This window comes from Lepisosteus oculatus, chromosome 9, assembly GCF_040954835.1.
Source record: "Lepisosteus oculatus isolate fLepOcu1 chromosome 9, fLepOcu1.hap2, whole genome shotgun sequence".
In the NCBI taxonomy this organism is placed as follows: Eukaryota; Metazoa; Chordata; class Actinopteri; order Semionotiformes; family Lepisosteidae; genus Lepisosteus; species Lepisosteus oculatus.
Window position 1 is genome coordinate 13518898 of NC_090704.1, and position 21501 is coordinate 13540398.

Genomic DNA, 21501 nt, shown 5'->3' on the forward strand with positions numbered 1-21501 from the left:
AACCAATATCATTTATTTTTAATGCCTGTCTTTTTTCAGTTGAATACTCTATCAGAAATTGAATTGACTCATAACCTTAAATTCTAAATGTTAACTCATTTTATGAGCTGCAGAATAAATTTGTAAGTCACTTTCAGTTCTTTTCCCAAAACCTTTAGCTCTCTTACCACTTGAAGAAAACCTGATCCAGGTAAAATTGCTGATGAGGACTTCCTCACTTTTTTGACAGCTTTAAAACATGACACTTAGTCTTTTAAAGTATTTTAAAGGGTATTGATTTAAACCAATTCCCCTAATATATCATTAAATTTGTTTCTACCTCCTATATAAATGATTTGAACTAAATGATGCTTTTAACCTTTAAATAATTATGTACATTTATGCAGGTAAATCAGTGCTGCTCTGACCAAATGAATCTTGCACAATAGGAAGGAAAAATCTTTCAAAATATAGGCCATATAAAAAAATTCCTTTTTTACCATATTTTGGATCATCCATTATTTGATCTGTAACAACCCCCTAGGAGAAAAAAAGCCATAAAACTGCATCAACTTTGCAACAAAATTTGTTTTAATTAACAAGTTGCTTTATGGAAAAAAATGCACAATTCATCAGAAAAAAACCCAGAGTAGAATTATAACTTAAATAAGTCAATGAACATTATTTCAGAGGTAAAGCTTTAAGACAAACTGCATAATTAAAACTCCATTTATGCAAGTTAAAGCAAGAAGTACGAAAAACTATTTCAAGACATCCAGACAGCAGCAAACTAATATAGAACAGTTAAGCTATTTTAGCATACAAATGAGCCAACACAGCCTTAGTATATTACATCATTCTGGCCGTGGAACTAGTGGTGACTGATGAATAGCAACATAATACATGCTAGTTTAACAGCAGCAGCATTTGGATTTGAACTGGAATATGAACACACTGTTGCAGTGATTGGTATCATTTTAGCAGTACTTTCAGAGGAAAGTGAGTGTATTGCACTAAGCTAGTTCTATTTTAGAATGATGTCCCATACAAATACCAATCCAACATTTTATCTTGCAAATCAACTGCAAATTACATTTTGGTTTCATAAAGGAACATATGTGCAAGATCAGTTTTAGGAATAAGGAATGTCAATGAACATGATAGCACAATTAAGGTGTCTAGAAAGCTGGATCCTGAAAATGACAGCCTATCAAGTAAAATAAAATGCCAATAGAGATTCACATCAATATTTAGTATCATTTTTGTCTCTCATAATGAAAGTAAGAACTGTACAAAGTAAGAAAACTATACAAACTTTACAGATCTCAATAAGTACTTTCTAAAAAAACTTTCAAAGTCTACAAAGAATCTGGAAAAATACAGTTTGTATTTCTTCTGCCCAATAATCAGTAATATACAGGACATCACTGATGTCAAGATGATAATATAAACAAACCTTATGGATGCCCACAGGCTTATTTTTTCCTATAAAAACAAGAGGGTCTGTGTAAGGCTTCCAGGAGTTCTAGCTTCTTATTTGCTTTAATGACATGTAGCCCGATTGCTACACTTGTACAAAAAAGTGCAAGATCTTGTGCCTTTAAAGCTCCAGTATCCCTATTTTCAATGCAAGAGATACCTGGTTTGCCAAACAGTGACCTCTTGCATAAAATGGCTTAAGAGCATTTAGTATTATGATATGCTTAATAAAAATATAAATATATTTTCCATATAAAAATATTACCAAGAATTTGTGGTACAAACAGGAAATATTTTAAAATTTAGACAGGTCTTTGAAAGGGCATAATGTAGCTCTCACAGCAACATTACTTATGGATAGAAAACAAAATGTGGGTTGTAGGTACATATTCAATACAATCAAATGATTTCTTCTAGCACTGGTGAACCCTATAGGTCCCGGAAGCCCATCTTTGTATTCGGTTCAGAATTTGGTTTCGCTCTTTGAAAGCCTTATTCAGCAATTTCAGTCATTCTGTTGTAAAGTTTCTTCAGGCTTTACAGGAGTACTGGTCCCTTGCTCAGAAGTGCCAGCATTCTCTATTTCACTGGTCAAATCATTCTCAATCCTCCGTCTTTTCGCAGACTTGTCGTAGCTTTCCTCATGCTTGCCGTTTTCACTTTCTTCGCCAGCAGTGCTTCTGCCGTCGCTCAAAGAGTCCTGTTTGCTACAACCGTTAGTGTCTTTGTCTAAGGCAGGTGGCTCCTGGTTGTGGACAGAAGGTCCGTTGGCCTGTGTCCCTTCACTTTTTACTTCATTTATCCCAGAAGGAAGGTCCCCCACAATATGTGCAACTATTCCTAAAAAAAAATATTACCAAGAGTTTAGTGAATTCAGTCACCTTCATTACTCAAAGTAACACACGCAACAGTGATTAGAAAAGAGGGTAATTGAACAATGGGTTAATGTTGTGAATGAGATCTATATAATGGAAAAAATAACTTTTTCTCTCTTAGATTGCAGGCAGAGAGGTTTAGCAAATACTGGGAAATCTCAAAATGGATTGAATTTCTCTCCCTACAGGGACCTGATTCAAGTTTACGAGAAAATATGCAGTGATATCTTTGTGTGGACTTTTTTGTTGTTTGTTGTACTTCTTATCAAACAATTGTATTCTTTTTGTATGGCTACACACCTGCTGGCATAGCGTAAATATTTCTTTTTATATATACAATGTAACAAAAATGTAAGATGAAGGCAAATGTTTATTCTGGTGTTCTGGTTATGTTCCGTTTGTAAACCCTTTCATCGCTAAATAGAAAGTAAAAAAAGACGGTAATAGTTGTTTCCAATTCAAACCATTCTATTCTCTAGAATGCAGCTCCCACAAATCCCATTAAATGAACTTTACTAAAAGAGACTTTCTGAGAACGGGAAAATATAAATTGACAAAAAAAAAAGGTTTCTTCACATTCCCGTTGGGACTTTTTTCATCCCGACTGGTTTTTAAGAAGGGGTGGAGGCTACGTCCAGGTGTGGCGTTTGGAGGAAGAGGAATGCCGGCTCACCGTTCTGATTGCTGCTGTCATCCCTCTCCGAGTAACTGGTGCTGCTGTTGGAGGTAGTGGGGGGAGGAGAAGCAGCACGGCTTGATGCAGCGCTTTCCGTCTCATCGAGGAGACGATCCATGTAATCTCTGAAAATTCCAAAAGGGGATTACAACTATTTACGTGTACCAGCTGTTCACTGAACGTGAAAGGCTTACGCCCAAAACAACGACACTTGTGATAAGAACATATCTACGTTTCAATTCTTCAACCACAATTTCCACCTCATCAAAACATTTTCATTGCATTTACTGGTAATTGACAATGATTGCGGCTTCGAGATCCATTTAACAGCTATGCATTACAAAATAAGACTACACCAAAAATGCAATACATACATGTGTATCGAACAAGATGGAAAATACTTTATGAGATGTTTAATAAATAAAGGGTATGTATATTTGTCTGCTCTAATTACCAATGGAAATGACTTACGTAACACCTGGATGAAGGTTGTATTTCCTTTTCCCAAGTCTGGTTTGCTGTGCAAAGAAATCATAACGCTCAGATTTCTTCCACATGTAATAAAAGGCCACACATTCTCCTACTGATCTAGTTCTCACCTGAAAAATTTAATTTATCACAAATGAAATTTCTATTAAAAATCAGGGTTATTAAAACATTGAGCTGCATGAAAATATTCATTTAAAAAGAATAAGAATAAATACAGTTTTACCATTTATTGTCACTTGCACATTTACTCATAGCTTTGATCTTTTTCCATATAAAATTGTTAGCTTCACAGAATTTACTTTTTAAGCTTCTTTTATTAAAACCAAAGCTGATAAGGCTAGTGGCATATTCAAATTTGTTTAGGTTCAGAAGCATTCCATTTTCCTTCTGTATAAAAGCATTAATTGTGCCTTTACAAAGACCATATATCGCATTAGGTAAATCTAGAATAAATGCATTATTGCAATGCATTGATCCGCTCTGGACAATTGCTTAAAAGGGAGATGTGCACAAAAACAAGTGAAAAGAGAGAACTGTTAAGTGTTCACTCATGGTCCTGGAGGGCTGCAATATCTTGGGATTTTAACTGTATCCTGGACATATCTTACTGGAATAAGCTGTCTATATAACCACTGATTCCTGTTTACCTAGATTTGAGGATGGTAAAGTTATGTATAAAACCTTAGAGACTGCAGCCATCCAGTTTCTCCAGTGAACATCAGTGTTTACAGAGATTTTACTTAACAATTCAAGAGCCACACTTTAGATTAAACTGAGCAGCTGTTTCATTATGGCAGTTTGTGCACATTTGAAATAAAAAATTGTTAAACTATACATCAACATTACCACCAAGTGATCACACTTGCCTAACTGAATGCAACTGATGAGGTTTATTTGGATTCTGCAAGTTGTGAATGTTAAATAAAGAAAAAGATTAAAAAAGGACAACCCTCTGTGCTAGGCAAGATGCAAAATATTTTTAGTGTTCCTTCAAGGTTTTGATACCATTGGACCATACTACTGGGCTAACAATGCATGATCAGATTTTTGTTCTGAGCAAGACAGTGTAATTCTTCTTAGAATCTTGTGACAAGATTCCTTCTTTAAGGCAACTGCTTAAATTAAAGGGGAACTGCAGCTCCAGTTTCTCAGACAGGTTATGAAATCTCAGTAACAAACCGACATTAGAGAAACAAACAATGCAAATTTTGAATTGAGCAGAAAATTGTGAACATGGTAAAAGTACTGCACGTTGTCGCAAACCCCTGGTCTCGTCATGGGCCAGAGGGAGAGTTCCCACAAACTGTGATGTGAAGTGGCCCTTCCTGCCCACTAGCCACTGTAATGACTAATGTAATGCGATGTAGGAGCGAATACAGGTTGTGTAGTAGGCATTACACCGCAGAAATGTTCCAACATAGAATACAGGTTGTGTAGTAGACATTACACCACAGAAATGTTCCAACATAATCTGCATGCAGAGTTAACGAAGTATTTGCCTGCAAAACTGTCCTGAAATCCAGAACAATATTCCTATTGGATTAAAGAGATGTATTCACAAGCCCACTTGTTTACAGTGTAATAAGGCTGTTTCACATCACCAGAAGTTTTGTCGTCTCATTCTAAATCACAGAACATGATGGTGTGCATAGCTGGAAATTTTATTTTGTGATGTAAATTGAAGGTTTAACAAGTTACTGTTTACAATTTATGGCGGTTTGAAATGCACTCTTCAATACTGATTCTTTCCATCCCACAAATCTAAAAATTGCAGCTCCCCTTTAAGTCTACATTACCTACTTTTAGACAAATCTTGAAATTTTCAACAACTTATAACAGAGGTTTTTATGCATTTTTATAAAAATGTCCGTTGGCTTAAAACGTAAAAAAATCAAAAGAAAAATTACCTTGTTTGCTTGTATCAAATGAAAATCCTTTCCATAGGCTTTAAGTCCTTGTTCAAAGTTCCTACATTCTTCCTCTGTCCAAACAGACAGTTCTTCTAAAGACATAAGAGTAAAATGCTGACTCTTCAAGAAAGGCCATAATCACATTGAAAATACAAGCTTGAAAATACCAATGTCAATTTGAAAGATGTACAATTATACACTGTAATCTATTTCTGTGAAAGAACATACTTCTTGTGTCTACTTCTCAAACCTACAAGCAGATCTTTTTCAGTAAAGAGAGCACCATAACCTTAAAGAATGATTTATGACACCCGAAAATCCAGCATAAAAAATTCCTTACCTCTAGCTGCTTTTACATTAAACCTTAGTCTTCGCAAGGCTTCATCAACATCAAAATTACACTTCACCAACTCATAAAGGGCCTGAAAAAGTAATAAACGACAATAAGGGGAAAAGTGAGGACACCAATTGCTGCATATTCCTTTCAATTACTACATCTTTTTAATCCAATTTAGAAAATTACAAGAAGAAAATTAACCTAATATTTATTTTCTCTGCAGTTGAAATGTATCCATCATAAATAAAAGTTTGAGCAATTCTTCACATAAATGTACATATGATGTCTGATACTACTGTAGACTTGAAGTGCAAATCCTCACATATTTCACTGAAAACACAGAAAGCTGTAAACATAGCAGAGATTTTTACAGATTTGCAAGACATTGTCAGGAAATGTTTCTAGTCAATTTCACATATACACAGCCTGAACACATTTCACAAGAAACAAATGCCCACATCCCTCTTTCAACTGTACCTGTTCATTGTCCTTAATGTGAGATCCTTCAGGAATAGCATCTACTCCCTTTTCTTCACCTGTACGTTTGGAAGCCTCAGCCAAAAACTCAACAACTGCATCTTCAGAAAGGAATTCTGGATTCCACAGTAACTGGTCATCATTCTCATACACTGCATTGAAGAAATAACACAAATTAGACTCACTGAAGATATTTTCCATCAAATTTAAAAAGTAAAAAAGCAGCAACGCTAAGAGTACACAGAGAATAAGAATACAATCAAGTTTACAAATGAGGGCAGACCTTACTCTATAGGGGCTTCCTGAAAGCCAGAGTATAATTTGAACAAGATGGCTGGTAGACTTGTTCCATATTCCCACAATCTTAGGTATAAAAGTAGTAGCTATTTTTCCAGTAAAATACACATCGCCATAAGTTTTCCTTTCTGCCTTCTGGTTTCCCTCACTGATGAAATATACCACAAGACCAAACCTCTTTGATATCTCTGAAATGTGTTTCCTGCTATGTAAGATTTTAAAATTACACTGTCCTATATGACTGTCTCATATAAAATATTGCAGGGGCAGGTTAAGAAATGGAAAAATAAATTGCATATATGCTGGTATCCGTGCTCTAAAGTGCTCGTTCACAATCCAAGTCCTGCCTTTTTTGCCAAATAAAAATGACAAATTCTGTTATTTCAGAACTCCCCTTTCGATAAGATGTGCTGCTTGAAATGCAAACAACCGGACCTTGAGTCGGGTTCAGTTTGTTTTTTACATGTTTTGTGGTACAACATCTTTAACTTCACTTGCTTTAATACACAGCACCAGCTGTATTATACAGAAATACCTTTCTCATTGTCTTTATATTTACAAAGTCCAGATGGTGTTTCAGCCTGGTACATTGACCCAACCATTATCTCCTGAAAAACAGCAATCATACTTGCATCACTTGACATGCACTTTCCATTGTGAAATTTGTGCATTTTCTAAAAGTAAATTATGCACATTAATGCATTCATTCATTATTAAGTTATTTACCTTTTTCCAGTCTTCAGATGGAATATAATCTTCATCTTCCTCTGATTCTTCTTCAGGGTCATTACCTAGGTTAAAAAAAGATTTAGTTAAAATAGAACATGTGCTGGAAGACTGCATCTATTGGAAATGACCGATTTTCTTATTGAAGACAAAGTCTTGTCATTTGAAATAGCTTTAATAGTTGTCATAATGTAGGAAAAAGCAATATTGCATTGAGATTATTTTGCTACATACCTTCAAAATATTTGCATCTGCGTGATCGGATTAATTCTGACGTATCAGGAGAAGTGACCGATGGAGTTTGGTCATCATTTGAGGACTGAGTCTCATCCTCTTGACCAGACGAATCCTTAACCCTCTCATCCTGCATGACAGATAAAGAAGCATTTTTTTTTTAAAGAAAATTCTGAAAATATGCACTATAGGAGCCAAGGAATGACACAAGGACAAGTCAGTGATTCTGATTTCCATTTTTTGGTACATTATTTGCTGAATAAGGTGAAAAAGACTATATGGCACATAAATATCTATCAGTTTTTCCACTTTTGCTTATCACATTCTGAACATGACCGATATTTGAAAAAGAACAAACTGAACCACACACAGGCTATCTTATGAATTATAAGACAGAAATTTCAGGCAATTTTGAAAGTACTATTTGATAAATGAATACATGATAGTACAGTAAGCTAACCTTATTCCTTTTCAGATCCCCAGTGCTCCCACTGTTCTCATCATTATCTACATCTTCTCCATCCTCCTCCTCCTCCTCCCCTTCTTCTTCTTCTTCTTCATCATCCTCCTCCTCCTCCTCCTCATGAGATCCACCACTTCCATAACCATATAAACTCAAAAGGTCCTGTATTGGCATCTCACCTTCCTGTGACAAAACACACACACACCTTCATCAACATGTTCAGGAAACTTTCAGTCCATATAAAAAAAAAAATTCACTAACAATATGCTGCTTGCTTTATAAATACAGACACAACATCAGCTTCTCACAGAAAAATCTGATACTCTCTTATGCACTTAAAAAGCAGCTCCCTGCTTTATATTTTCACTAAAACTTTTTAGCTGATCAATTTATTGCTTGCATCACTACTTCAACACCTACTTCAAACGAGTATAATTTACTATCTAGCTGATACTCATGAAAATAGACAAGAAGCAATTTAAAATTCTCCCTCCACCCCACCCAAAGTGGCAAATGCGGAGGTCATTCATGTCTCTTTTTACTTTTGCTGCTCAAAATTAAAAAAGCAATTGAAGACCCACCCGAGCAAGTTCCTCAATTTCAGCACTAAAATTCGTCTCCCCTTCCATTAGTTCTTCTTCTTCAAGGGTTCGTTCATCATCATAATCATGAATGAGCATCTCAGCAGAAGGGTCAAATTCATGGTCATCTGAGCCAGCTGAACCTCCTGACAAAGGACAATCACCCATTTCAAGGAAAAAAAAACACAGTATGAATACTTAAACTGGCACCAGTAAAAATAGTGTCATGCAAACAATTAAGAAAAAGCAAATCAAACATTAGTGGAAGACATCGGATTGAACACAATCTCATGTCAACAACAAAGCAAGAAATTACCTCTGGTCCTCTGGTGCAAAATAAAACTCACTGACAAATTCAACGCCAAAATAAAAAAGGGATATTTACCTGGGCTCGAATTCCCAAAGGAGGGCTACAGAAAACAAAACAAAAACTACGTTAACACCTCAGATAAGCAGGGTTAAAGGTTAGATCTGAAATGAGGAAGCTCTATAAAAATACCCGTCTACACTCCTTAAAATTTCACAGCACTCCAAAACCATGATTAAGCATCCCGATAATCATTAACTACACACAAAACTCAAAAAAGGAAAGCCGTTTCAATGTTGGTTTTACTACAAATGAAGCCAATATTACGGTACAACAAATTAAATAACATTTTTTACTATAATTCGTTACATAGAGGGCAAAGGGCTAACAATAAACACACCACACTTAGCTGGTAATAAGCATCTGCACAGTATTTGACTTAGACCATTTGATACGATGTTCATTTTAACCGTAGTTCTTTGGCTTATGATATTATCCCCACTGGAAAAGGCATCAATGAAAAATCATCCGACGAACATTTTAGAACTACTATCAAAAAACTGCCGCTTAATTCTTACAAAGCGAATCGCTTCTAAACATACATTAGCTCAAAATGCTCCACAAGAAAAAAAGAACTGAACTGCTAAAACTGGCATAATTGTGTAATAAAAAAACAAAATTAAACTCCTTTCTCTTTGCAATATTTTTCAAAGGTTGTGATGACCAGTATTGTCGCAACAAAAACTAGCTTAGGAGAATATATTCTACTGTTCTGTCAAAATCGCGAGATTTAACGATGATCTTTAAAATATTGTTAATTAACATAATTACAAACCCACCGATGCATAATAAAGAGACAAACGACCACAGACAGCAGTACTTAGCAGGCCTAGTGGATAAAACTGGAAGTTTAAAGGCTCGAAAAGCGCGCCTGAACTACTATAGCTGTACACAAATAAACTGGTAATTACAGCTAAGAATCTTCAAAATCATTTACGGACGCCATACAAGACATTACAAAGCATCGCCTTACATATCAAAATTGAATACGCCGTTTTTGTGGAGTACCAATTATTTTTTTTAATTAAGAAATTACAGAAGTTTGCAAATAACATATTTAAGACAAAATGCAACAAGTTTGGACATTTTTCTGAGAGATTCGAGACAGCATGAATTTGAAATATATTTTTCAGAGTTTTTATTACTATATTGTTTCCGAGTTTCAACAGTATTAAAATATTACGAAGCAAATCTATTTTACAGAATATTTATATGAGTTTCCTCCTTACCTCCGCCATGTTTGCTATGCTGAGGGTCACATTGCGGGTCATCGCCAGGTCCCGGATGGAGCTTGTTCCGGATCACGTGACTTAGGCTGTCGCTTGCCTTTCGTGTCTTTCAAAGCACTTAATCAAAATAATCAAATCTTTCACACGCATTTAGCACATAATTTAGGTCACCATAACGCTTTCAGTTCCCTTTAAGCAGATGGCCCTTTTGACTTATAAGAAAAATAGCAAAGCAGCTTTTCAAACCCCTGTCTCTGTCGCCCCTTTTTCATGTTGGTAGTTTTCACAGCTGAGCTCTGCAGTATAGTAGCTAACGCGCTGAAGTGTAGGACAGGAGGGAGGAGCGTTTGCAAACTACAATATTTCTTCAGAATTTTTTAGGAGGTTTCAAAAATTTTAACCGTGTATATACCTTTCGCTGTAATCGAACGTCGTTCAACAATAAATAAATGTTTTATTTTTTTCCCCTGGATTTATGACGAGGTTTTATTTGAATTGCTAATCAAAGAGTCCCCATTGATTAAGCGTGTTGACCATGTGATCGCAGGTTGCCTTAAGAGCTACTGAGCAATAGACAACTATTTAAATAATGTGTTGATATGTCAACTTAGCCTGGAGGAAAAATGTAGAACCTCTGTTACCAGAATACAGATTCTGCGAACAGTGTACATTTTAAAATCTTTCACTATGTTATTGGTCGTTCGCTCTTAACTTTCATGGGAGTTTTGGCAAGTCTTGCTTACTGAATTTAAGAAATGCGTTTGTGCAGTTATACAGTTATGGTACAAAAAAAACCAAGGCCACAATACCATGTTGTTGTTATACTAATAGTTCAAAATTTTCCTTGCATAAAAAATCTCAATAACAGAGCGATTTGTACAAGGGCAGGTACCGGGCATAAAGAACTCTGACCCCACGCAGGCTCGCCATAAAAAAGGGGAGGAGCTTATTTCCATGGAAACCTACAACAAGACAGTTTCCACTATCCGGAAACATACTGGCGTGTTTGAAGAGAATATGTGAATTTAACTTTTTTATTTATTTTTCATTAACCGATTGTAGAGATATTACCAAAATGTCTCATAGCACTACAAAATTAAAGAAGCCAACTGTTAAAGTAACAGCGTAAGTCTGAAATAGCATCAAATCCTTAAATAGCCCGATTTTATAACAACCTCCTCGCTAAGGAGAGTAGTTTAAAACAATAATGTTACAGATTGCAATAATTTTGACTGCATGCCTTATGAATATATGTGATATATTTACTAAAATCTTCTGTTTAGGTCTTCCAGGTTGAATGTAAATGCTAGAATAGCGAATGCATCTATCTCAGGAATGAACAGATTAAACCAAAGTGTAATAAATCGCAGCGGCGTTGGGTCAATGAGCCGGAGAAGTGTGAGTTTACAAGGAGACTGCAAGACGCTCGATAAGAGCCCTCTTCAAACAACCAAACAAGTTGCACAGGTAAAAATATATATATATATTTAAGGAATTGCTTTAGATGCAGCAATGAAAAATAAAACCGTAATAACCTGTCGCTTTACATTACAAACATGTTGCCAAGGCAAAAAAAAAGGAATTGCTTTAGATCCAGTAATGAGAAATAAAGCCGTAACAGCCTGGTGCTGTGCACTACTTTTTCTATTTCACTCAAATACATATTCATTTTTTGAAGGTATTTGATGAAAATGGGAAAGATGTCACTCCTCAGCCACTCTTCCACCCTGATCCAAGTGCAGTGCAGTCCAAACAGAGCAAAATCTTCTCATCTCAGGAGACGTCAGCCAATGCGTCCGATTTCTTATCTACTATATCTGTGTGCCAGACTGGGGTCAATGCAAGCTTTGCTGGGCCATTCACTAGGTAATGCAGGTATTATATTTGAAAGCACAATCTGAATAAATCGTTGCTTTGTACAGTATGTATATACTGTATAACCAATCTCTTTGAAGGTTGCATTTTAGATTACATTTGACTGTAGATTACTGTATGTGTGTTATGTAAATTACTATTTTCTTTATCACAGGTCAGTTTTTGGAAGCAGTACTGTTTCTAGATCAAGTCAATCAATGATGGAATCAATGAATGAGGAAATTGAGGATCCAGGTTCCAAGCGAGATGTCACCATCAGCCTTTCAGGTTGCTGTCGGAGAATCGTGTCCTTTAGTTTGCTGTTCACTGTCAAGAAAAGTCCACTTAAAGGGCTGTGTTGTAGGGCCATTCTGGGATGTATAGTTTATCTTTTACTAAATGTTTAGAAAATTCTATAAAGTAAAAGAAAAAAATGAAGCAGAGTGGTTAGACTTGCTACCTCGCAGTGCTGGGTCCCTGGGTTTAATTCTGGACTTGGGATGCTATCTGAGTTTGTATGTTCTCCCCGTGTTCATGTGGGTTTCCTCCTGGTGCTCCAGTTTCCTCCCGCAGCCCAGAAACACACACCTGATCTTAGTCAAAAGACCTGAAAGCATCTGTCCAAAAGCAGACTGGTAGGTTTATTGGCCTCTTGGAAAATTGGCCCTAGGTGTGAGTCTGTCCGCTCTGCCAAGACGTCCCATCCAGGGTGTGGCCTGCCTTGCGCCCGTTGCTGGCTAGGATAGGATCTGGCCCCCTCTTCTACCCCTGCAGCCTTGAATTGGAAGAAACAGTTAGAAACAGTTCTGCAATTTCCCTCACGGGATCAATAAAGTATCTATCTATCTAAAATGGATGGATGGAAAAGAAAAGATGAGAACATTGTCTAATTTTGAATTCACATTCTTAAAAGCACCTGCTTTATCAGTCAACCTCTTGACATTTCTCTAATGTGTACGCAGATGTACAGGTGAGAAGGGAGGAGGTACAGGAACAATTGACAGAAGAAGTGTTGTGTAGCATTGTAGACAGATGTTTGACCGAAACAGAAACCATTTGGCTACTGGACATGCCAGCTGTCATTGTGTCTTTGGATTCCGAAGAAGCCGAAACTATCAAGTAGGTTGTTTTTTGTTTTTCATTTGCATGACGGAATTTATATGAATTTAAGTTGTAAGTGTTCATTTAACATGTGGAGCCGATGTGTAGCATGACATCTGTCGATAATGAACACTGAAATAAGCTGAAATGATGGCTGAAATGATGGCTCTGTGGCTAAGGATCTGCGCCTGTGGCTGTAAGGTTGCTGGTTTGTATCCTGTGGCCAGCAGAGGAATCCTACATTTATCCCCTGAGCAAGGCCCCTTAACCTCAATGGCTCCAGGGGCGCCATATAAATGGCTAACCCTGCGCTCTGACCCCAAGCTTCTCTCCCTGTCTGAGTGTCTGTGTGTCTCTTGGAGAGCAAGTTGGGGTATGCGAAAAGACAAATTCCTAAGAAATTGTCTATAGCTAATAAAGTGATCTTATTTGATAAACATTCAATGTGGCATATCATTTTTATGTTTATCCAAAGGGAGAAAAACAGCAGATATGAGGAAGTTTGTAAAAACAGGGCAGGCAATGACCAGTATGTTGAAAGGATGATGCAGACTTTTAATGGGGCACCAAAAACAAAAGAAGTTCAGTGTGAAAAAATCAACATGGTGGATGCAGGTAAACTGGCTCTTGTCCAGGTATATTAACAAACAAAACCAAAATGTATTGGGTATTTCTGACTTTTACCCAGGTTAAGCCTGAAACCATCCTCACTGAGAACACCATTCAACAGGGAAATTCCAATAACAGAATACTTATCCAAAATAGATTTTTACTATTGTTGATACACTCTTGTTGGTTTGGCGAAGTTGCTTAGTAATTTCAGACTAATATTTTGATTCAGCTTATTGTATTTTCCTCTCAAATTAGTGGAAGGTTGCATTCACGTTTTAAAGAAAGTCAGGCTCCTAACCCAAACCTTAGCTAGAGTTAGATCCCTTCTCATCCTGTATTACTTATCCTTTGTTTTTAAATTCTGTAGTCCCTCATCTATTTTACTGAAAACTAATATCTTAATATATTTTTTTCAGCTGTGATGGCAACCACATGGGACATGTATGATACTTTCAACACCTCTACTGCAGAAGGAGAGCCTATAAAGGCATTGGAAACAGATAAATCTGTCCGCAGAGAAAGTGTTTCAACCCACAGATTGGATGCAAGCAGAGCTCCTGAAAGAACAATGTCGATTATAAGTACAACAAGTATAAGTAAGGGACTTGAGTGTATCATTCCAAAAATACAATTTTAAATTTAAATGTTGATGTAGGTTAAGAAAGTTGTTTAATATATAATATAAAATATAAAATAATCGCTGTGTTTCAGCTAGCCGTTCCAGTTCAGGGATGGATATAGAGAGTGCTGTCCTACAAATGATGCCTACAGAAGATGAGCTAGATCCTGAATTAATCCTGCAGTCTGAAAAATTCCAACAGGACTTATTTGTTATGGAGAGAATCCTCATGGAAAACATCTTTCAGCCCAAGCTGGCAGCCTATAGACAACTTCCAATACTTATAGGTACATTCTTATATTACTTGCATAATGTGAAAATTGATGGAATGTGAAATTCAGTTCTGATTCATATTGTTTATGATGCCATACCAAGTAATAATGCATATTTTAGCTGTATAAAAACAAATTTTGTAGTACTGCTTTGGTGATAGAGGACTTTGGATGAGGTGTGCATTATATGTATTGCATTATTATTGAAGATGTCAAAAATTAGAAAAATATTTTGTGTAATGTACTGTAGTTTAGTAGGCATGATTAATTTAACCATGAAATACTAATGAAAACCACATTGACAGAAAAAGAGTCAAATGATGAATTAAGCACTGTTAAGTACATTGTATTGTACATTGTAATAAGGAGGCTTAGTCTGAGACATTTATTGTTTTCAGTTCTGTGGTTTGTAGCCATTGACATGTAATTTACGAGACCTTTTACACTGTGTAGACCCCGACTGTATACGTGAAGAGGAAGGGGTTATCGAAGGTGACAAAGAAGAGGAGACCGCTGTAGAAACTTCGGCACCAGCGTTAGATCGCCTGTGGTCTTTTACATGTGATCTCACAAAGGGTCGCAATGTAAGCAGCATGGCATGGAACAAGAAGAATACGGTAAATATTTTCTTTTGCAATTTTGTGTAGTTTTTGTTCATTATTACTCAGGAATTGCACCTGTTGCTTGCTCGGGATAGGCTGTGGTAGCCCTGTGACCTTGAATTAGAAGAAGAGGTTAGAAAATGGATGGATGGGCAACCCATTAATTGGTACTGCTTGTACTGCTGATCCTTAAATAAAAGCAAAGTGAAGCAGGCTGCATAGTGTATGTTATCCAAATGAACATTGGTGGAAAATCAAAAAATGCCATGAGAACTATCTAATTAATGTGCTTGTACCAGATTGTACCTGAATCTCTGTAATCTTTTCTCCCTTGTAGGACCTTCTGGCTGTTGGCTATGGGCAGTTTGATTTCAGGGACCAGAAATCTGGACTAGTCTGTTGTTGGTCTTTGAAGAATCCAATGGTATGGATGAGAAGCTCTTAAGATTTTTATATTGTATTAAATTCCAAGTCCTAGAATATTTTGGGTTCATATTATTACAAATGACAATAAGGTCAATGCAACAACCACATCTATCTGATAAATTCTTTCACTTGGATTGAATTCATTTCAAGTGGCAGAAACCATTTATTTGGAATGTCATCTGAATTCTCAAATTTTTGCTGATGCATCTGAGATTGTTGTTATAAGAAGATTATAACTAGTCTGTTGTTAATCAGACTGTATTCTCTGTTTAGTGGCCAGAAAGAATCTTCCATTGTGAAAGCGGTGTGACAGCTTTGGACTTCTCTGCTAATAGTGCAAACCTGTTGGCCGTGGGAATGCATGATGGAAGTATAGCAATCTACAGTGTGCAGAGCAAAGACAAGACACCAGTAATAGACAGCAGGTGGGGCTGTAATCAAGGAAAAATTGAACTAGAATAACTTAAATCCAGTTTCGGAGGAGTGCCATTCCTTGGGTCTTCTAGGCTTCTTCATTGCTTTAGCATCTGAAAACTAGAAGAGGGTGCTAAATAGGTCTGATTAAACCAATAATTAGCTCAATGATGTATTTAAGGGATCAGACAGAATGAAAACCTTCCAAGATCAGATCTGGATTAGATGCAGTGTACTGCATGTTTACAGTTCATTTTCTTTACATTCTTTAAGTATCCTTTAACTACTTAAGTAAATACTGCTAGTTTAAACATTTAATCAAATTGATGTATACCTTTAATGTCAGCATCATTCTTACTTAAAGAATAGTTAAAGGTACATTAATAAAAAGTTGAACCAAACTTCCAAGCCCATAAACTGAGAAACTAAGATGATGGTAAACTGAAAACAGTATAAAGAAGTATTTTGTTTATCTGTAGATGCTGAACACTTGTTATTTAAACCAAAAAGAAATCCCCTATCAATTTGTGGGTTTTTGATTTGCATTTGGTGAGTTGTTTGACAATTTGATTTAAACTGGGCCTAAATGTCAAGAAAACAGACCATTTTAGAATGGAATTAAAACTGCATTTATTCCATATTAGATTTTTTTTTAATTGTGTTTAAATGAGTTGGCACAGTTTTGTAAAAAAATGTCCTAATGCTGTTTTGGTCATTTATTTCTAGACAGTTCCTGTTAATGGTAGATTTTTAGTTTGATGTAGTTTCTCAATCTGGAAGAATGTGATGGAAAGGATGTAACTTTAATATGAGAAGTGAGTCACAGTAAATATGAAGTTTTATGAGGCACATGAATCTTATTTCTTGTTTTTAACCATGCTTTATGTCATTTGAAATGTTCTTATTAGGTTCTTGGTTTTGCTTTTCATTGTGTCAAAGAGTGAAGCAAACTTCCAGTGCTTGGCTGCAGTAATTTAGTTGTAATGGGAATCTACAGTACATTCATGTTACAGTTTCATTAACATAATGTCATTATTAGTGTTCTAAAAGTGTCGCTTCAATGGGCAATGAATATGGTTTATTAAATTAAAAGCATACTGTGATAGTCGGCATATAAAAACAATATAAAATGTGTAGTGATATATTATACAGTAGATGCTAAGTTGTAACTGACTGTACTGAGCTGCATTAGTCTTTTCTGTATGGGTTTAAGCATCTGAAATCAATTTCATTTTTCAGTGATTGTGCTAACAAACACACCAGCCCTGTATGGCAAGTCAAGTGGATAGAGCAGGAGAAGGGAACTACAGGAGAGGACAAGGGGGAGACCCTCATTTCAGTGTCTGCAGATGGCAGGATTACCAAATGGTACCTTAGAAAAGGCCTAGACTGCATTGGTAAATCATTTATTTCTTTTTATTCGTTTTACTCAATGGACACCACCTTTGAAATATCTTCACAAAGCACATCTTATAATTTTAGACATAGTGGCCATGCCTTACAGTACTGGAACTCTGGGTTCAATTGCAGACTGGGGTGCTGTCTGTGTGGAGTTTGTATGTTCTCCCCAAGTTCTCTTGGTTTTCCTCTAGGTGTTCCAGATTCCTTCCACAGTCCAAATAATTGGCTTCTGGGAAAAGTGTGCACTGTCTTGCAGTGGACTGGTTTCCCATCCAGGGTTTATTCAGATTTTTGCCTGTTGTTTGCCAGGATAAGCTCAGGCTTCCAAATGACCCTGAACTGGAAGAAGTGTTTAGAAAATGGATACATGGATAATATATTTTTTTCCTTCATTTGCTTGAAAAGAATGTAGAATGTTCCCTGAATAAGTTGCCATTTCTGATGAATATTTCTGGGAAAGGGGGTTTACGGTGTGGCAAGAATCAGCTTGCTTTTTTTTAAATTGAGTTTCTATCTTTCAGAATTTTAACATTTGATGGGAAAACAAAAATTTAAAGTTATTTTAATGTTTTTTTTCTCAGACCTGATCAAACTTAAAAGGACGAGAAATGAAAAAGTCAAGAAACCAGCAGGCGAGAAAGAACGAAAGACTGAGGCTTTAATTTCAAGACAGGCACCTGGGCTGTGTTTTGATTTCCATCCTAAGGCAAGTTTGACATTTCCTTTAACTAATTAATATATTATTAATGCATATTAATGTATAATGGCACTGCAATATTGACATATTGACACAACAATATTTTGATTAGAATAATTAGTCTTTCAGAACTGAATTAGTGATAAAGTAATTTGATATGCTGATTATGTCATATTTATTTGTGAACTTCTCAAATAATGGAATACAAGATTTATTAGTGACATTTCAGAGAAACTAAATGTCTTCTGAGTTACATAACTAAGCATTTTAGATGGACTAATCCAGTAAATCAGGCAACCACAATTACTTTTGTGTTCTGGGTTATCCCAGTGAACTCTGTTATGTTGACATTATTATTATTTGGCATTGATTCACTTGTTTTTCATTTCCTTGCAGGACTCAAACATTTATCTGGCTGGCACAGAAGAAGGTCATATTCATAAATGTTCATGTTCATATAATGAACAATATCTGGAGACTTATAGAGCTCACAAAGTATGTCTTTGTTAGTTACTTTTTGTATATTATATGGAAGATGTAGTCTGTAACTTTAATGACTACATAGCTGTTTAAATCTATCTAGTAGAAGTATATTTGTTTATTTCTGTGGTTTTGTCTATAAAATAGTTTTAGCACTGTGGCTTATGTCTTGGTGTTTTCCTGAATCTCATTTCATTACTCAGTTTAATCTTTTAATGTACCCTTCATAGATATGAAGCTGTGTAGAATAAAAATATTTCAAACAGAAAGCTGTCTTGACTGAAGACGGTCAAGGTAATGTTTTGGTATAATGTTTTGCTTAAATCTTTCAAGAAAAAACGCATCGGCTTTTCAGATGCTAGATACTTACAACAACATACTGTATTTGCTTTCTAATTCTAAATGTAGAATCTATCACCTGAGGAAAGGTTACATGACTGTTTCTCTTTCAGGGGCCTATTTACAAAATTGCCTGGTCCCCCTTTTGCCCTGATGTGTTTCTGAGTTCTTCAGCTGACTGGACTATTCATCTCTGGAGGCAAGATCTGTTTAAACCAGTTCTTGGCTTTGCCTCCACGTACAGAGCTGTGTTTGACATAATGTGGTCCCCTAAATTGGCCACTGTGTTTGGAGCAGTGAATGAAGGAAGAGTAGAGATCTGGAATCTTGGTTCTAGCATGTAAGTGTTCCCACCTAAAAAAACATTTTTCTTTCAGGACGGCAGTGTCACTTTGTGCGTGACTGTGTTGCGTCTGTATCTGAACATTTTATTTTTTTCATTACAGTTTTTTCACTAAGATCTTTAAAACCTATATGTAAATTATAATAAAATGGAAATTGGACACTGTGAAAATAGACACCATTACTACTACTGAAATGTATATTCTAGTATAAATATATATTCCAACAAATTGATTAGATTAAGTTTTGTTTGCTTGTCTTTGGTACTTTCAATAGATATCAGAAACAAGCAGGCTGTGAAGAGACTGTGAGACTTAAGAATGTAGAATGTAACCCCTAAAATAACCAATAACTGAATTTTTTAAGTTTAGTCTTTTGCCATAGTGGAATTTTCAGTTGTTTGGAAGAGACACTGCAAGGTTTGGGGTGTACATATGCCTGAGAGATGGTGACTGAATCCTGTTTGGGGATATGCTGCACATACCAGTTGAAACCTGTGTATCCTTGCCCTAAATGCACAGTCGTTACCAAATGAGCTAGTTTACTTAGTAAGACTATAGACATACTGTATTAGGCTGTAAGTAAGTAATTTTTTTGTATCCTTTTCCATCTGCAGTTTTATCTGCTGTTTAACTTTAGTAAAAGAAAATTAAATAATTTATTACTGTGTAAAGGACTATAGACACTATTCATCAATACAGTAACATTAGAAATAACACTTACATCATGTATTTCAGTCTGGACCCTATTGCTGTGAGCTCCGCCAGCCCTGGGATAAAACTGACCTCATTACTGTTTGCCAATGAAACGGACTGTATTCTCGTTGGAGATAGTGACGGACAAGTCAGTGTTTATGAAATGAAGAACTTGCCTACTGGAAACAATACTCAGGTAAATCTAAATTAAAAAAGGAACAGACAAACATAAGAATAGCTTTTTATAATTCCAAAAGATGAATGAATACATTTTTACACATTTGATGTAATTCACATTATACAGTATTTCCATCCCATTATAGTGGGATGGGATTGTATTTTTGGCTTTTTTCACTTATTTTCAGTTTACAGTAGTTTACTAATTTTGTGACCTTATGTTTAACTGTAATAAGAATGATCTCAGTACCATATAAGAGTCACTTTATGATATGTCATTTTCAGAAAATTAGAGTGCCATTTAGCAATTAGCATTTATTACAATTGTCTGCACTCTCTTAAGTTGTTTGTCTGGTTCTTGAAAACAGAGAAACCTTATCTTGTCCATCTGAGCTCTTGTCAGTGATCCCTGAAAGATTTGTTTTTTTCACCCTGCTGAAATCTGCCAAGCTAATGTTTCACATACTAATGTAGCCATTTTGTTAAATTCATTGTTAGTTACCCATTTAAACACCAAGGTATGGCAATTAAAGTAGTGCATGGAAGTAAGTATACATCCTACTCATAGCTTGGGTAAATAACTAAGAAAGGTAATTTTACTTGTTTTAAATATTCTTTGTTCACAGGTGAATGCATTATACGACATAATCGGGTCAACCCTGGCAAGTCAGCTGTAATAAACATCAATACTGAAGACGCAAGAGACAAGTATACTGTATTTTGGGGCACATGTTGTTTGTGTAATACATTTATAATAGGAATCTAAATAAAATTAACATTTCCATTTTTTGTCATTCTGTTTACATCATGGATATTTAGATAAGTACAATGGTAGACAGAAAGTCGCATGTGAAGAAGATCAATCCGATTAAAGCATTTAAACTGTCTTATTCAGTTGACATTACCCAGAAATATACATCTTATTATTTAAGCTTTATATCCAGAGTAATAGCATAATACACTGTTCACAAAAATTAGACAATATCTGATTTTGAAACAGAATTATAAAATGTCATATGAATAAGCTTGGACTGTAATGTGGGATTGACATGCACAAGTAGTGAGGGTCATTCACGTATTAGGTGGACAGTTAAACGTGAAATAATACTTGAGGTTTTCACATAGTGGTTTGTGCAACCACAAGGCATGAAATACAAATCAGAGGTGATGGAGAATTTATACAACACTTGCATTCATTCCTTTCTACTGTTTAACCAAACAACATCTAACACAAAATGGAAGGACACCTGACAGAATACTCCAGAGCACAAGGATCCAAAGCTTTGCCAGCCTCTTGTGTTCTTTTTCCCAGTAAGCCAGAAATATCACTGATGTACTGTACATTAAATGT

General features: G+C 35.8%; 2 protein-coding genes across 3 annotated transcripts; one reads left to right on the top strand and one right to left on the bottom strand.

Annotated features, from left to right (window-relative positions):
- Positions 1-549: 549 nt before the first annotated feature.
- On the bottom strand, positions 550-10442 carry mier1a (mesoderm induction early response 1a, transcriptional regulator). 2 transcript variants are annotated; one of them, XM_069194156.1, is made up of 13 exons: positions 10120-10442; positions 8909-8933; positions 8524-8669; positions 7940-8125; positions 7480-7609; positions 7246-7310; positions 7055-7127; positions 6223-6374; positions 5749-5830; positions 5406-5500; positions 3481-3527; positions 3007-3134; positions 550-2298 (listed from the first exon to the last, which is right to left on the bottom strand). In XM_069194156.1, the coding sequence occupies exons 1-13, from the start codon at positions 10159-10161 to the stop codon at positions 1964-1966; spliced, it is 1506 nt and encodes a 501-aa protein (XP_069050257.1). In that variant the 5' UTR covers positions 10162-10442; the 3' UTR covers positions 550-1963. The 2 variants fall into 2 exon arrangements, with proteins under 2 accessions (XP_069050257.1, XP_006634992.3); XM_006634929.3 differs by having other exon boundaries at positions 3481-3608; positions 10120-10441.
- Positions 10443-11086: 644 nt separating this feature from the next.
- dnai4 (dynein axonemal intermediate chain 4) lies at positions 11087-20934 on the top strand. The gene is made up of 17 exons (XM_015355423.2): positions 11087-11244; positions 11403-11586; positions 11798-11985; positions 12149-12261; positions 12936-13092; positions 13550-13689; positions 14103-14282; positions 14398-14592; positions 15031-15194; positions 15517-15603; positions 15879-16030; positions 17259-17416; positions 18002-18126; positions 18514-18612; positions 19050-19276; positions 20016-20169; positions 20777-20934. The coding sequence occupies exons 1-17, from the start codon at positions 11195-11197 to the stop codon at positions 20825-20827; spliced, it is 2424 nt and encodes an 807-aa protein (XP_015210909.2). The 5' UTR covers positions 11087-11194; the 3' UTR covers positions 20828-20934.
- The last annotated feature ends 567 nt before the right edge of the window (positions 20935-21501 follow it).